This window comes from Schistocerca cancellata, chromosome 9, assembly GCF_023864275.1.
Source record: "Schistocerca cancellata isolate TAMUIC-IGC-003103 chromosome 9, iqSchCanc2.1, whole genome shotgun sequence".
Classification (NCBI taxonomy): Eukaryota; Metazoa; Arthropoda; class Insecta; order Orthoptera; family Acrididae; genus Schistocerca; species Schistocerca cancellata.
Window position 1 is genome coordinate 376234072 of NC_064634.1, and position 18562 is coordinate 376252633.

At 40.7% G+C, this 18562-nt stretch overlaps 1 protein-coding gene across 1 annotated transcript in view; it reads left to right on the forward strand.

The window, feature by feature from the left end:
- LOC126101434 (uncharacterized) overlaps positions 1-18562 on the forward strand; it is a 159530-nt gene that overhangs the window by 71371 nt on the left and 69597 nt on the right. Inside the window, exon 3 of the mRNA XM_049912092.1 lies at positions 13399-13698. Within this exon, the coding sequence (XP_049768049.1) occupies positions 13399-13698 (300 nt within the window). The remainder of the gene's footprint in view (positions 1-13398; positions 13699-18562) is intronic.

Here is an 18562-nt window from a genome sequence, read left to right on the forward strand (position 1 = left end):
TGCGGCATAAGACTTACGGACTCTGAAGGTGGAGAATGAGTGGTTGTAACAATTAAATACGTAACATGTTTCTTACATATTGTCAGTTAGCACAGCGAACAAAAATGTGGAAAAACATAGCCTCTCTAGTCTACTGTCGCACTTTCATCTTGTCAAATGAATACCATTTTCGATTCCACGGTCCATCATCAAGCCATTCCACGATCAAAGGCATCACTGTGCATTATTGAAATACACCACTGGTTCTATCTGTAGAATATTTCTGTATGATAACTGAATTATGGTACAAATTGCATTTTTAAATTAGAAGAAGCCTTTGTAACATGGCGTGCAATCGTTTTGCACGTAATGTTTTATTACAGGCCGACTTATTTCATTCATTATCTTCTTGTCCACGGTGTATACGTTGTTTTTCTTAGACGGTATGTCATTTACAATGTAATCCCTTGATCCTTTTTACATAGCAGATTCGTTAATCTAATCGGCCGGTAATTTGCATATAATTAACAGATTATACTGGCATTTACTTATTAGTATAATGACACTGTGAGTGGGGTAATCCGTTATGGCGACTGCGCATCAGTGGTAAGGGGTTACCTATACTTTAATTTTGTTGTTTACCTATTACATATACAGATACATTATTTCCCAACAACTATATCAACTGTACACCATGATGTTTTTGATTGTAGGCTGGCCTTATGATGCTACGTAGATCCGAAACAGGTAGTCATCCGCCAAAATAAATGAATAGCTACTATTTTTATCTGATTAAATACGGATTCTGTAATTGTGTCTGACAGAAATGAATTGCAAATAGTAGGAAATCTGTTAAGACCAACTATAATACTGAACTTCTGTACTTTGGTCACACACCGGAAGGTCATTGAGAATTTGCGTCCACCATTACAGAAAATTAATGTGTCAAGAAATAGCTCAGATATCGAATTTTGATGTTATTTTTGCCGTCCTTTGAGTTTACAACACTTTTAGAGCGAGAAGTTTAAACTGTAAGAAACCACGATAGTACCAGGACAGAGTATACAATACAGTAAGGAATCTCAAATTCAAAATAACGTAGGTTGGAGTTCAGATGAGCGTCAGAGGAAAGTCCAAGATAACTTCAGACACAGACACAGACACAGGAGGACCAATATCCAGAAAAGCAACGTTTTTAGCGTCCCCCGGAATGATACCACAGTTTCAATCCGCTTCTGCGCTATAAATAGGACAACAGCCACATTAGTACCCGATTGTCATATTTGAGAAGTGCTTTTCTTGTAATGTGATTTCGGTGTCTTTTCCCTGATATCTGCATATCTCTCGTGACTGAAGTTCTTGATACCGGAATGAGAATAAAAGTATATGAAACAGTACAACTAACATTGAAGTACGTCAGAATTATTTATTCACAGGACATTCTACTCCTTATAGTCCCTAACAGTAATGCTGTAGCCGTGTAAAAAGTAAACCATTACAAAAAATATATAGTAATTACGATATTGCAGTTTAGTGGTGCATCAACAGAAAATTATCTTTGCTCAAATTGTCTACTTACTTATGTAACTACTTATTTATGTAAGTAAGGGAACAGTTTGCAGAAACAAAAACATGAAAGTTCTATTCAAAAATGACACCGCTATTTGTGAATTCGTAGTTTACAGAAACTTCAGCGGATCTGAATAATTCCACCACTTCCGCTGACAAAGGCGTCAGAAGTTGGAAGTAGGTCCTATTATCATCTCATTGTCATATATCAAAAGAAGTCGCTGTCGCCGTTCGTACTGCGTAGCTCCTCTTTTAATACTTTCGTAATCTTCAAAAGGTGGCATATCTTTTTTATACATGTACACCATTTATGTTCTGTTACACATGCACCTCCTGCTTTTTTAAAAATATTTTCATGTTTTACGTAAGATGTTCTCTTTACTGTGGGTTGCGTCAATAGTCAATATTGCGATAGAAGCGGAAACCAATAAAACTTTTGGTGATTAATGTAGTCCATTGGCGAATGAAAAATAATTATTACTGCACTACGAAATGCGTATAATTATTTATTTCCAGGTACGTTCCGCATAAATTCTCTCAGTGTAATGGACCAAAAGAGTGAAGAAGTACTCCAGAAAAGGGACGATATTTTAGTAACTACGTAGATCATAAACAAACAATTGTGGAACGTGAATTTATCAGTGACGTGTATGATGATGGAAAGGATCAGGGCTCTTTATGGAAGAAATAAAGAGTACTATAGCTACAATGAAAAATTAAAAGCAGTAACTATAGATGTGATAGCCGTATAAATAGTTAAGTGTTTAAATGAAGAAGAACTAATACTGAGGCTACGCAACAAAATGTATGACAGTGATGATGGGGCTGAGGAAGTTTTCTCAAAGGTAATCTTTCCAATATCAAATAAATAGGAAGCAAGAAATGTATTGGCCACAGGCTATTTAGTCTCATGTAGCTAAATTTATGTGAAAAATTACAAATATAAGACTGAAAATGAAATGAAAGAAAATTGTTATGAACAGCAGCTATATTTTAGAAAAAATATAGTTACCAGAATCGCAACAGAACTGTTACAAATTTTGGGAGACACATATATTGAGAAGAGAAGACACATACATTTTATAAATCTGAGGAAGGTATTTCACGATGTGACTTGGAATAAGCTTACAGCTATAATAAATATAAAGGAGGTCATTGAGGATAAACGAAAGAGGTGCGGAATGAAAAGCAAAACGAAGATAAAAACAGGAATGACATTAGAAGAAATGAGACGGGGAGACGATGCTGAATGGAGAAACATTGGAACATGTGCAAGGCTCTATACACTTAGGAACGTGAGCATCAGATGAGTGCAAGTGAAGAACAGAAACTAAGGTCAGAATTGCAATGATGAAAGAGACATTATGTAAGAAGGTGAGAGTTTTCTGCAACAGTGTGGACGAAGATTGTAGGTAAATACTAACAAAATTTTTGTACGTTACACTGGGGAAACGGAGTGTTCATCCACATGGTGCTAAAACGTAGACAACGAGGAAGATAAGAAGAGCTAGTTTGGAGGCTTTTGGCTCCTGCACATGGTGAAGGATGGAAAAAAATATGTTGGAGGGATAGAGTGAAAACCGAGGGTGTACTGAGAAGGAGGTTGGGGGTGGAGGGAGGAGGAGTGAACAAATAATGAATAAAAAAAGAAAAAATTGTTGGATGTACATATTTCAAGGAACAAGGAGGGGCTTATAAAATCAGTCCGAGAAGTGAATGTGGAAGAGGAGATGAGACAAGCGAGAACGTATGATTATGTGATGGACGGTAGTACATGCAGCAGTATTAAGTCAAAAGCGATGGATTGCCAGAAACAGAGACGAAAATTACGCGCTAACATGACAGAAAACTGATGAGGATGATAGCTTGAGATACAGTCCATTGGAGAACAGTGCGAGAACTGAATTACACCCATGTCTTTTAATGTAGTCTACTGTCTATATACAGGATGACCACAATGAAATTTTCTAGGAAACTTTTTCGTGGCACTTAAGATAGGTAAACCATCACACGAGTACATCGACTAGTGGATGGTGTAAGTTGGATGGCCTGTATTAAGGGGCATGAAGAAATTTCAGAGCCAGTTTTAAATTTCGCTCATGTTTTTTTTTCACATTGTTGACCAGTTTTGTTATTAACTGGCCATTTCCATATCCAAGGTTATTTCGGAGTAACCAGTCGGTTCCATGTCCCGTGTACGATATCCATAAGTCGCTATTTAGACGCTGTATGTAACACATGAGCCCGACTAGTTGCTATGCAAATACTGTGGATCTTGAAAGGTTCAGCTAAAAATGAAACTTGAGATCAATGTGAAAATAAATGCGACTATAGGGAGCATTACGACACATTGTAAAAGTGTAGTGCTGTTAGAAACATTCACTGAATGCTACAGCGCGAGCTTTTAGTAAGGAAATCTCGATCCAGATACTCGTAGTAGGTCTTCTAGAAGAGCAGCAAAGAAGGGACTGTTAAGGTATACACTGTGGCTGTAGAGGAAAGTAATCGGCGGTGAAAGGTCAATTTTATGGGAATGCTTCCTGAGGAATGGATTCACTCGTGCCTACAGAGGTTCAGATATAGACAATTGAAATAGAGAAAAAGTTGTGTGATGTAGCTCTAACCCTTATTGTAGCGTGGTGGTATACTTATTAAGTGACCTAAATATTTGTAACTGGACCTCAGTGGCTCGAAGCTAAGAGGACATTAGCTCGAACCCACGCCGTTCACGTTGCAGCTGGACCCCAGCTGGTGGTGCCATCGGAAGAACTTTGGCGCCCTCACGGCGGCAGCCAACACACAGCGGACGCCGACTCAGAACCCAGCTGTCGCAACATGCTCTGCCTCGCTTTTATACGTGACAACGCAGGTCTTGTTGCGTCTGCGATCATGTTCACGGCCTCTCAAGCACAGCCAAAACGTCTCGGAACGGCAGTTATTGCCCTAGCGCCCGGGGTCATGGTTGCAGAGCCACTGACTTGGCATAGATGCTGAACCAACAGGCGTCGGAAACCACATAGATTTCTGCATTGAGCCCAAACTTGAGCCTACATCGCTACACCTCCTGCATAGATATCGTCTGCAGATTTAAACAAAGCTTCTGACCAAGAAGGAACTTACTGTTTGAAATTATGAAGGCAGTGGGGATAAAACACAAAGAGCGAAAAGTTATCTAGGGCATGTCCAAAAAATAGACTGCAGTCATTAGAGCCGAAGCACATGGACGGAATCAGAATACAAGAAGGGAGTACGATAGGATCGTATCCTCTTCCCAGCGGTTATCTGTACAGTAAGCAAGCAGCAAAGAAATCTGAGGACAAATTTTGAAAGGGTATTAAAGTGCTAGCCAAACCCTACGTTGGCCAGCAAGGTCACCAGATCCCTCCCAGATTGAGAAAGTTTGGTGTATTGTTGGCATAGACCTCCAGCCATTTCGGAAATTTTACTATAAAGACATCCAACAACTCTGTCGAAGAGTACCAAGCCGAATAACTGCTTGCATTAGGGCCAAAGGAGTTACTGACTTCCTCAATTTGTGAATCTTTTTCTCTTAAATAAAGCATTCAGTTTTCTCGAAATTATTCTAATCTGTTTGTCTGTACAGGTAAGTTACACCTATCACTTTCCATCCCATTCGGATAATTCCTTAGTGGTGCGTTGTTTGCTTTTTCGTCTGCCTCCGAGTCTGTGTACGAAAAAGCTATGTGCAGAATCGCGGTTGGGTGGGTGGGGGTGGAGGGGGGAGGGGGGGATGGGTCCTGGTGCACTGCTCCCTCTTAAGGCAAGAACATTGGAGAAAAGCTTTTGGTTCAGCCCAGACCAGCAGCTATTTGTGTAGACATGCAAACATCTGTCTTACTATAGCTATATTAGAGTATCTTACCCAAGGTTTGAAAGACGAACCAGACCTGGCGCCCAGCAAATTGTGCGGACCGATCTGTTTCTTTAGCAAAATAATTCAAATAGGCAGAAGTTAATGCTTAGGTAACGTAACCATTTGTACCTGCACCGTTCGAATTTTACGTGCAAAAAGGATCACCCTCGTTCGCATTTTACGTGCAAAAGCAGTAGCCCTTAAATAACTGCGAACTGGAAAAACGATGATCCAAATTTGGTCTACTCGTGTACCGGTCCTTGGCCTAAGGTGAGTTTTAATCATTTGAAAAATCTTGCTTCGTTTACATTTTACGTAAGAAAAACACGTTTTTATAGGAAATTTTTGGAGCACACTTTTTCTATAAAATTCTGCGAATCGGTTCAACTTCGAACGAAGATGGATAAATAAACGAAGTCAAAAGGATTGTTTTTATAGACTACTCTTTATCCGTTGTCGAGATAAGACAGTTTAAAGTCGAGCTAAATGTAACGCGTAAAATTCGTTCCAAAGTGAATTCAATGCATGGAAAGTGTTTGAAGTGAATCAAACAAATCAGTTATACATTCTTACGATAAGGTTTAAACATTTAATTTGATTCGGATGTTATGTGCAAGAATCACGTTTTCTGTGAGTCTTTTTTTTTTTTTTTTTTTTTTTTACCCGTCCCTCTCTCCGTGTTTCAGGCTTGTGCAAATTAGAAGATGGACAAAAACATATAATTCATGGTCGTCCTATTGTTCTGTGCAAGCTTTATCCGTTGTTACGATATAGCGGTCTAAAGTTGCGCATGAAACGTACGTAAAATCCAGTTTTACGCGAATCGCGGTTTAAGTGATACAGATGATAATAATATATATATATTGTTACGGTAATTAGAAGAAGCGTTTGCAAAAACCTTTCATCGTTCAGATTTTACGTGCGAAAAATCACGCGTTCCCTCGTGGAATGTGTTTCATGGAAATGCTTTGCCTTTTATGCGCTGTAAATGGATATCATTTAAAAAACTGGCTATTAGTGTCTAGTATTGTTTCGTTGTTTTTACGTTAAAGCTTTTACTCACTAGCGGCTTAAAATCATTGAAAAGTCTTTGGACGTATAAAACAATGCACGTACCAAGCTAGTATTATGTCAAGCCTTGTAGAAAGTGATATGCCATTTGTTCGAGCATTTAAAGCACAACCACGCAAAAAATTAAACTAATCTGACAATTGCTACAAAAATGATTGTCAGAAAAGGTTACGTTATTTCCAACAGAAAACGTTTTACTGCGGTTACTTCAAAGATTAAAACGTAATATCATAGAAAAATTATTTTAGGACAAAACAAGCTTAAGTTTGTCAGTTTCCATACGAAATTAAAAAGTTAATAGTATTTTGTCGTGAATACAATGTTCGGAGTTCTGCTCATTTCAGCCAATAATAATCATACATATTTCGGATTGGTTGGTGCAACGTTTCGCACTAAAATTAGTCATCTGACATTTTGTAGCTGCGGTTGCTCAACTTTCGCGTTTTATTATTGCATACTTAAAAAATGACAAGAATATTAAGATAACAGATAACAAGAATAAGTACGTTTTCCAATAGTTTTTTTTTTTGTTGTACAAATCATTTAGCTTGCGAGATAGTAAGTTTTTGATTAAGTTTACCTATTTTATACGGTTATGTCCTATGCTTATCTACAGAACAGAAACTGTTTTCAATCATTGTTTCATAAACTTCGCACAGTACGTAGTATTTCGTTCCGTATGGTGTTTATGTTTGCTGTTATTCTCTGCACTGCATTAAGTGTTTGTGTTTAATTTTCAAATGTTTGCGTATAGTTTCATATGTATGTGAATAAAATGTGCTTAATTACAAAACAAAAAAGTTAGAAGATGATAATTTAAACAGAATCTAAAAAATTGAAAACTATGAAACAAAATAATAAAATAACAGAAAGCGAAAATATGAAAAAAGAAAAGAAAAGCATCCTGCGGACGTGTGACCTTGGCTTGGTGCTGAGACTTGTGTGTTCTGCAGACACAGCAGGCATTACTGGAAAGGTTGAACCATACCAGGCAGAGGAGCCAGGCCTATGATGTCCATCTCAAGCAATATATTAGAAAGACAATAAAAAATCTGTACTTTATCAGCTGTCGCCAGACTAAAAAAAAATCTACATCGGTTGCCAAGCTATCGCGGTTTAATGACAAAATTATGGTAGAATAAATGCCGTGACCAGAATCATAAATGCTCCTAACGTAGCACAAAGAAAAGGGGATGTAAAAGAAGGGAACTAACTATTCAACTTACCTGGCAGCTTTTAAATCAAAACATCTTGACATAATCCACGTTTTTAGGACTTAGCCCAAATTCACCAGTGCTGTGAACTCTCTTAGCAGTAATGTGTTGGTACACAGACATCTTGAAATTATCGGCTAAAGTCAGTTATCCTGTGCCCAAAATACTGAAGGATCGACAGCCATACTAAACAAAACGCCTGAAGAGCATGCGTGTAATACATAAAAATGTTTTTATGGGTGGATAAAATTCCTGGTGGTGTATTTGTTCCTAGGGGGTCGCTAAAACAGTTTTCTGATGTATTGGTAAGATAGGTGGGTTAAGGTTTTTGATGTATTGGTAAGATAGGTGGGTTAAGGTTTTCCCTGTGGGGTCCATTTCTCCCATTTGTCCTGTTATACACTACTAGCCATTAAAATTGCTACACCAAGAAGAAATGCAGATGATAAACGGGTATTCATTGGACAAACATCTTATACTAGAACTGACATGTCATTACATTTTCACGCAATTTGGGTGCATAGATCCTGAGAAATCAGTACCCAGAACAACCACCCATGGCCGTAATAACGGCTTTGATACACCTGGGCGTTGAGTCAAACAGTGCTTGGATGGCGTATACAGGTATAGCTGCCCATGAAGCTTCAACACGATACCACAGTTCATCAGGAGTAGTGACTGGCGTATTGTGACCAGCCAGTTGCTCTGCCACTATTGACCAGACGTTTTCAATTGGTGATAGATCTGGAGAATGTGCTGGCCAGGGCAGCAGTCGAACATTTTCTGCATCCAGAAAGGCCTGTACAAGACCTGCAACATGCGGTCGTGCGTTATCCTTCTGAAATGTAGGGTTTCGCCGGGATCGATTGAAGGGTAGAGCCACGGGTCGTAACACATCTGAAATGTAACGTCCACTGTTCAAAGTACCGTCAATGCGAACAAGAGGTGACCGAGACGTGTAACCAATGGCACCCCGGTGATACGCCAGCATGGCGATGACGAATACACGCTTCCAATGTGCGTTCACCGCAATGTTGCCCAACACGGATGCGACCATCATGATGCTGTAAACAGAACCTGGATTCATCTAAAAAATGACGTTTTGCTATTCGTGCGCCCAGGTTCGTCGTTGGGTACACCATCGCAGGCGCTCCTGTCTGTGGTGCAGCGTCAAGAGTAACCGCAGCCACGGTCTCCGAGCTGGTAGTCCATGCTGCTGCAAACGTCGTCGAACTGTTCGTGCAGACGGTTGTTGTCTTGTAAACGTCCCCATCTGTTGACTCAGGGATCGAGACGTAGCTGCACGATCCGTTACAGCCATGCGGATAAGATGCCTGTCATTCGCCTGCTAGTGATACGAGGCCGTTGGGATCCAGCACGGCGTTCCATATTACCTTCCTGAACCCACCGATTCCATATTCTGGTAACAGTCATTGGATCTCGACCAACGCGAGCAGCAATGACGCGATAGATAAACCGCAATCGCGATAGGCTACAATCCGACCTTTATCAAAGTCGGAAACGTGATGGTATGCATTTCTCCTCCTTACACGAGGCATCACAACAACGTTTCACCAGGCAACGCCGGTCAACCGCTGTTTGTGTACGCGAAATCGGTTGGAAACTTTCCTCAAGTCAGCAGGTTGTAGATGTCACCACAGGCGCCAACCTTGTGTGAATGCTGTGAAAAGCTAATCATTTGCACATCACATCATCTTCTTCCTGTCGGTTAAATTTCCCGTCTGTAGCACGTCATCTTCGTGGTGTAGCATTTTAATGGCCTGTAGTGTATGTATGGAGCGGTGTGTATGAACAAAGACACAGACAATTATGTGCAAGCTGGCCGTGGTGGCCGAGCGGTTCTAGGCGCTACTGTCTGGAACCGTGCGACTGCTACGGCCACAGTTTCAAATCCTGCCTCGGGGATGGATGTGTGTGATGTCCTTAGGTTAGTTAGGTTTAAGTAGTTCTAAGTTCTAGGGGATTGATGACCTCAGAAGTTAAGTTCCATAGTGATCAGAGCCATTTGAACCATTTGAATTATGTGCATTTTGAGCGTGGGATGCTTCTACAATAGTAAAATCCAAGAGTGGGGGTACATCTATTATCGGGCAGTGCGGCACTATGCTTTATAATTTTGTTGCATCCTTGAGCCCCCGGTTCGAGATGTATCCTTGTCCAGTTAGTGGCTGACGCTAGAGATAACACTCTATTAATAATTATAGTACAGCGTTACATCACCAGTTACAGTTACATTTTCAGCAAGTAAACCAAGTCCTTTGATCCATACATGTAATCTCTCATCATTACTAAGTTTACGACATGAGCGGGTATACAACGTAAATGGCATATTACTATATACATAACTAGGTCTAGATTGGGATTTAGCATCTATTCCACAATGCCAGGTCTTGTAGGCGATGACATCTCGGTCGGCGAATGATTTCAGTCCAGGTAGAGGAGCATTCTCACATCGAACAATGGCAAGAGTAAACCATCCACTTCCTAAACTTAAGTGTCACGTTGTGTTACGTTGCACGACATGACAAATGCCACATTGTTTTACATGATGGTGTGTTTCATTTTGCACGAAATGATGTCGTTCATCATGTTACTTTGCTTGAAGTGATGCTAAGCACTACATGAGAAATACAAAAGCACGAATATGTCAAGTTGTTTTGATTTAAATGTCATTGAAACTGTCCAGGACATATTCGCCTTTTTTCTGTGCTATGGTAGGAGCATTTTTGATTCTGATCAGTGATGTATACCACTTTCGTGAAATTCCCTGATTTGTTTCAGGTCAGAATCATATGTTTTTTGAGTTCATGAGATAAAGGCGTCAACTCCCTGTAGAACTATACGATCAAATTTTCAGAATGATTCTGGCACATAAAAGAAAACGTAATGGAATATCTTTCTTAACGCTGTTATAGTATACTGTTCTGTTAAGAAACCGGTTTTCTCTTTTCATTCCTCAAAAGATTTATTGAACGTCAATTCGCACTGGTAGCCATTTTGAGCGATATTGATTAATTGATTACGTAATGGAGATCAATGTTAGTGAAGTTACATATGTGTCTGTAGCTGCTAATAATCGATTCATCTTTGAGAACTCTTGGGAGCTGTCTCGATATTTGGAATTTTAACTACTAATCTCACATTTCAGCTATAATTGATTTATCAATGAAATTATTCTGCTTGGAGAAATTCATCGTACACACTGTGCTGTCTTACAATATATTTATTCACAACCGATTTCGATCATTGATCATCTTCACAGTGGAAAAATACTCTGACAACTTCACATGTAATACGTGCAGAAAAATGCCGCAGAATTTATGGCATGTAAAGTTATCACAGTATTTTTCCATTGTGAAGATGACCAATGATCAAAGCCGGTTGTGAATCATTATATTGTCAGACAGCACAAAGTTTGCCATGCATTTCTACAAGTATATTAATGCTGTTAACAGTCGCTTGAAAAATGTTTAGAGATTACTGTGGCGAAAATGAATATCTTTAATTAAGTTTTCGTGACGTATACTACTTTATGATATTCTTTATGATGAAAGTGAAAAAAAATTACGAACAGAAATGAAACCAGTACTGCCAGAATGATACCTGTGGAGCTAAGAACCTGCGCTAGGATCACTCAGTCAAAACATTTTTAATGATAAATTTATATGAGGTATGCACAAAACTTTCTCCGACATTAAGTACTGTCGCATGAAAAGTCACTAGTCAGATGCTCAGTACATGTATCTCTACAACGTACTTGAAAACTCATCAAAATCCGTGATAAACGGGTCTGATGTACAGATGGGCCAAGTCGTTCATCCTAGGGAACTAGTTCACCGATGATCGCTCTTTTTTGGGAACGGTTCATGTTTACTCGTTCACCAATCAAACAACTTCGAAAAAACAGATGACGATAGGTAAACGACAATGACCAGTATAGTAATCGGGGGAGATTTTTCGTGCCCCACACTGTACCACTGAAATAATATTGTAGGAGTTATGATATTATCTTTACAAAATGTGACACCATACACTCGATTACGAAGCGCGGGCTTCATTCGGTTGCAAGTCGGTCTGCCTTCCATTACATTGAACATGCTCTTTTACCTTGGATCAAAAAAAGACGGAAAATGGCCACTCATGTGTGGCGTGCCGTCGTCTTTTGCATGTGTAATAACAAAAAATCTTGCCTTTTTATAAGTATTTCTTCTGCTGTTTATCGAAATAGTGAAGAAAGCTGATACGCCGTTTTGTTACTTGAAAAAACATCTGTATTAAATACTGTAATTTACGTAATTGTAAAATGCACTTTAATTACCGGCAGTGGACGCTGAATAGGATACGAAAAGAACCAGACGTTCAGAGCTCAAGAATGGTTTGAAACAGGTATAGAATGAGCGAGCGAAGTGAACGAAATGAACAAGAACAACTCGATAGTGAACTATGAGCAGTTAGCAGTGGAACTGCGAGGAGTGGCCACGCGAAGAAGGACGAGTGCGGCCGAGCGAGACTGAGACCGAGACAGACGGGAACGGGACCGACGCTGGAGCGAGACCGGCCAGCGTGCCGTTGCGGGAACGAGACCGACCGTTTCCCGTTCCCGGGAACTGTAAGTAGAAAGACGCGACCGAAGTGAACTATGAAAGAACTATGAAAGACCGTTCGTTTATCGCTCGTTCCGTTCATCTAGGTAAACCGCTCCTTTGGAACCGTTATCTACATCTACATCTACATCCATACTCCGCAAGCCACCTGACGGTGTGTGGCGCAGGGTACCTTCAGTACCTCTATCGGTTCTCCCTTCTATTTCAGTCTCGTATTGTTCGTGGAAAGAAGGATTGTCGGTATGCCTCTGTGTGGGCTCTAATCTCTCTGATTTTATACTCATGGTCTCTTCGCGAGATATACGTAGGAGGGAGCAATATACTGCTTGACTCTTCGGTGAAGGTATGTTCTCGAAACTTTGACAAAAGCCCGTACCGAGCTACTGAGCGTCTCTCCTGCAGAGTCTTCCACTGGAGTTTATCTATCATCTCCGTAACGCTTTCGCGATTACTAAATGATCCTGTAACGAAGCGCGCTGCTCTCCGTTGGATCTTCTCTATGTCTTGTATCAACCCTATCTGGTACGGATCCCACACTGCTGAGCAGTATTCAAGCAGTGGGCGAACAAGCGTACTGTAACCTACTTCCTTTGTTTTCGGATTACATTTCCTTAGGATTCTTCCAATGAATCTCAGTCTGGCATCTGCTTTACCGACAATCAACATTATATGATCATTCCATTTTAAATCACTCCTAATGCGTACTCCCAAATAATTTATGGTATTAACTGCTTCCAGTTGCTGACCTGCTATTTTGTAGCTAAATGATAAAGGATCTATCTTTCTGTGTATTCGCAGCACATTACACTTGTCTACATTGTCTACATTGTCTACATTATTTCGTGAACGACCCCATCTATAGTCAGATGGTTACCTTGCCAGGTTAACCATGTCTTCTTTAGAATTCCAACTGACTGATGTAGCTGCCAAATGTGTGACGATGCGGCATAGTGCACCGATGGTGCAGTCGCTGTATTGGGTACTTCTGCGAACGTTTAGGGTGGTATCAGTGTGCACCGTCCTAATTCTTGTAGCCAGCTTCACGTGTTCGCCGCGCTGCCCGCAGGATGACGAGACGGAGGAGCAGAGCCCGCTGCTGATGGACTCGCCGCAGTGCGTGCTGTTCGGCACGTTCATGATCTGGTTCGCGTCGATCACGATCAACCTGGGCCCCACGTTCCTGAGCGGCGCGCTGGCCGCCAGCGCCGAGGTGAGCCACAACGCGCCCAGCTGCCCCCTGGTGCACGGGCCCTTCCGCCACTACGTGCTCAACGTGCTCTGGATCGCCGTCAACGTCGTCTGCGTCCTGCTCACGCTCTTCCACCTGCACAAGCTGCACCGCGACCTCACCAAGGCCAACGTGCAGGTCAGTCCACCCACACACACACACGAGCCTATGACTGGGAAGACATCAACTCCTACGTATTATCCAGTTCTGTAGGACCAAAGCTCCTTGGTCGTGAAACAAATCAGTATAGTATTAAATGAAACAAGTTTACTGTTACCAGTCACTGTTTATTTATCTCGACGATGCGTTTCAAAGGTTTAAACCTCCATCATCAGGTGGATTTACATTTGTTAGTATGACATTTGTATCCTACAGCCTTGCCGGTTCCCGTCAGATCACAAAAGTTAAGCGCTGTCGGGCTGGGCTAGCACTTGGGTGGTGTGTGGCGTCCCCGCACTCCAACCGCGTGCTGATATTGTCGACGCCATAGAGCTGCTACTGCCACAGCTCTCGCAGGGGAGTTGAGACACGATGCGCGATGACGTAGGTCCCCGTTGGTGAACGGGAGACAGAAATGCGAACTCGTACGATTGATGCTTCTTCTGTTTTAAGATTGAATGATTCTTATCTCATCCGCATCGTACACACCACCAATTGCGAGGAAACATTGTAATTAGCAGTCTTCTCGTACGTTGTTGGCGCGTTGCTATGGAGTTGTTGAACCTGTATGAAGCGAGATCCACAGGTACTCCTTGATCACGTCTGAGTGAACCTACGCTGTAATGTTAAAACAATGTTCAAAAGTTCTCTTTTCAATTAATGAAGTAGGTATTTTGATATTCAGTTTAAATTGTCCCTGCTGAACAGTCGTTGGTTAACTATCATTGATTAAATCACTTATAATGTAGCCCACGCTTGATATTTCACTTGGAGAGAACAGTTTGTTATTCCTTGGCCACTAAATACTTTATAACTTTCGCACCACACGCACACGCAGTTGGTTGGTAAGGTCAGTTCTATTAAAATTAATTTTCTTGACAATTACGACAACTTGACTCTTCAGCGTAATTGTATTATCTTAGTGAAGTCGTGTAATTGTGTCCTACTCGAGACTAATTGAGTGTAGTCCTTTGGTATACTATCCACTCTTATTTTAGTTCCAACTAATTGAAAGTCAAGTCCAATATTCACTAATTTCGTCAATAAAGTTCAATTAACCCGTTATGCACGGTTAAACGCGTCTATCAGTTCCCGTCTCTGCTTAGAAAATCAATTTGTGAAGTTCGTGAATCACGTTACGCAAGAAACACTTCTGAACGCAAAACAATCTCGTCGCGTTCCGTACTCTCAAAAACTAAGACAAGAATTGTCCTCGCACAGGACGAGAGCCAGTAATCGACTTCTTCTGTGAAAGAGTATTGTAGGCGGATTGAATTCCTTCGTTGCGCTTACAATTCTCTTCCACATGAAAGTTATCTCTGACTAACATCACCTTGGACTTAGCTTTCAAGATATTAATTGCAATTATCACTTGGATATTTGTCCACTAATTAAATCTGAGGTTTCTTTCTCCTCTTTTCATAACAAAAACTCTCAGTGATGTATAATGTTGTTGTTATCAAAACTTCTTGGTTTTAGCTTATCGACAAAGATGCATTTGCCAAGATAACTCTTCCCTACTTCATATTATGATATTCTGTCTTAATTCACTTTAAGGGGGTCGTTGGGGTGTTATAATAGGTGACCATACGGTCTGCCGAGCGCTGTTGGCAAGAGGGGTGCACTCAGCCCTTGTGAGGCAAACTGAGGAGCTACTTGATTGAGAAGTAGCGACTCCGGTCTCGTACACTGATATTCGGCCTGGAAGAGAGGTGTGCTTACCACATGCCACTCCATATCCGCATCCAGTGACGCCTGCGGGCTGAGGATTACAAGGCGACCGGTCGGTACCTTGGGGGCCTTCATGGACTCTGTGGGAAGAATGTGACATTTGTGTGTGAGTTGTGCTGCGAGTTTTTGGAGGAACTTGTGGCACTGTCTAGTGGAGGAAACAAAACACTATTTCAGAACATGGTTTTGGGTTTCTTTTGACAAAAGAAAAAAAAACGTATATCTAACGGTGAACATAAAAATAAGTAAAATAGAGTACCTCCAGTGGTCACAGGTTCCTTTCGCTGTCGTAACACATCAAATGTATACTGTCATACTTTGCAAACAAATATGACTTCTGCAAATTATTGGGTGCAAGGATCGTACAGCAGAAGAGAAACATTATCAGAAAGTACAAGGAATATATACCGTAACAGTAAAAACATTATTACAGAATATTTTTTTAAGGATTTGGAGGTGTTTGTTTTGAGGTGTCGAATATATGCGTTGGAATTGGAATCTGGTTTCGCAGGACAGAGCGGATCAGGTTATAGTAGTGTAAATGGGCCAAAATCAGTTAATGTCAGTTGCACAAAACATACAAACTTTATTTTCCCAGAACACTTAATCACTCAAGCCCTTAAAGACATTCAAAAGCACTAAGCCTGAAGGCCCGAACGCAAGTTATTAAAATTGCCTTAAGTAATACACACGGCTGAAGGCCTTAATTACAAAATTTTACATAAAGTCTCGGCTGAAGGCCACTCACTCTAGATAGCTGTGGGTTTAAGGCCAGGATAAAAAGAATTTCTGATAGAGAAGAAAATTTTAAAAGGTTTTAAACTAGTGACTTTTCAAATTTTAATTTAAGACGGCTGATGGCCTTATCTTAAAATATTTCACCTAAGGTTTGGCTGAAGGCTATTTACTGAACATAGAACATGTCAAGGCTTAAGGCCTGCATAATAATGATTTCCAATAGGCAAATCCCCTTCTTTTTTTTTAAAAAAAAATAGTTTAAGCAAGAATGTTCAAAGTTTTCATTTAAGGTGGCTGAACCATAAAAATAAGATGACGAGCAATAAACGGCATGATCGCGAGCCGCGCACGGGTCAGGAATAAATACTTCAGGTGGTATATAAATCCGATTGTGACTAGTTAAAATAGCTTAAACTTCATACTTGTTTAAACAATCAGGTGAAATGTTAAAATAGCTTAAACTTCATACTTGTTTCTACACTCAGGTGAATTGTTACAAACTTTAAGTACAATAATAATATTGGCTACAGTGGTAAAATTATACATAAATAACAATTTTCATTCGGATTAATAGACAGATATAAGAGGCTGCAGCAAAGGGAGAGGAGGAGAATTAGAAAGTGAGGGGGAGAGAGACGGTGGAAAGAGTGATTGTATGAAAACAAACTTTACATGGCAAGGGGTCTTAAGATTATATGTTACATGTAATAATTGCCTAAAGGTTGGGGTAATACATTCCTTAATGCTTTAAAATAAGCAGATGGATGTACAATCTGTGCCAGTAGTTGATGTAGATACAGTTTCAACACAACTCTCACACAAATGTAACATTAACAAATGGAAATTCACCTGATGATGTAGGTTTAAACCTGTGAAACGCGTCGTGGAGATAAATAAACAGTGACTGGTAACAGTAAACTTGCTGAGTCACGGGAAAGCCTAACCTAAAGGTGCTCGCATTTAAATCGTATATAGTTTACAGAATTCTGATTAGAAAATATATAAACACAGAATTAAATAATTAATATGATAAAGAAAATAATAGTAATAGAATTCAAGATATTGCTGAGAAAAGATCTCAACGTCTGCGAGAAACTCTTCAACAGAGTAAAAATGTAGTTCGACTTCGATTTGAATTTTTGGAGTTTATCATGGCGATACTTTAATTCTGATGGGATCCTATTTAAAACTAGACCTATTGAATAGTGCAAATATTTTGTGTATCCGTGTTTAAGGATAATTTATCCAAACGTATATCGTGTTTCCGTCTAATGTTCATTGATTGGATGTTGCAGTTTCTTCTGAAAGAGTCAATATTGCCATCAACGTATCCCATGATGGGATATACGTACAGGGTCGGCACAGAATCAGGAGATACCTAAACAAAGCCCTACATGATATTCACAAACTAACACTGATCGCCCTCCTATGTTTACGTCCTGCCGTTTCCCGTGCGCTAGTGCTTTCGTCGATTAGAATCTCTAACTGATGTTGACGTTCAGTTTCAGGAAAGAATTTCCTCGAGCAAACATTCTAGAATTAGAACGTTATCTTAGAGAGGAAGTAAAGAGTGTAAAAGTAGTTGGTATACATCTCTCCATAGTCAGCGGTGTGGAGTATGTGAAGGTTCTCTACGACGCGATCTCCGACATGATACCTTCTAGAGACAAATAAACGAGCTCAAATTCTGCCACACAGATCGTAACGTGGCTGCCGTTCAGGGCGACTACGCTGAGCTGAGATTGTGGACGATCCAGATGTTCAAAATTCCTTTCGAACTGCCATAGACGACGTGATGTCTGCACTCGCCCTTACAGGAAATAACAGGGACATTTTGCAGAGAAATGGGCTCAGATCAGCACATGCCCCGTCCTTAATGCGACATTTTCGCATTACTATAAATAAACACGTCCCATCCTGTTTACTCATTGGAGGATGCAGAGCTGTCATCATTTACGACGGACGGCAGAAGCAATATTCCAGCTCAGGAAGTGTTAAAGAAGGCCACATCCGATCCGATTTTCTGCGGAGGAGGACATCTAAACTGCCAACTGAGGACGAGATCGCTCACCCGTCGCATGCGTCCCTTGCTGTAACGTATGTGGCCGGGCTCAAGAATGATGTGGCCTATTGCTGTCACTGACGGGTCCCAGCGACAGTCTGCAGGTGACTGTATGACACCACAAAGCAATGACCTACGCCCATTACAGGGGCCGTTTCTGCTCCGAAATCGATGTCGACAGATGATGAACATGCTAATGGAGACATTAATATTGACACCAACTCGAAATAAAGTGTCGAATCGCTCCCTTGAGCCGATCACTCGAGGAGTCTCCACTTCCACTTGACTCCAGCAGTGTCCCGCCACTGTCGA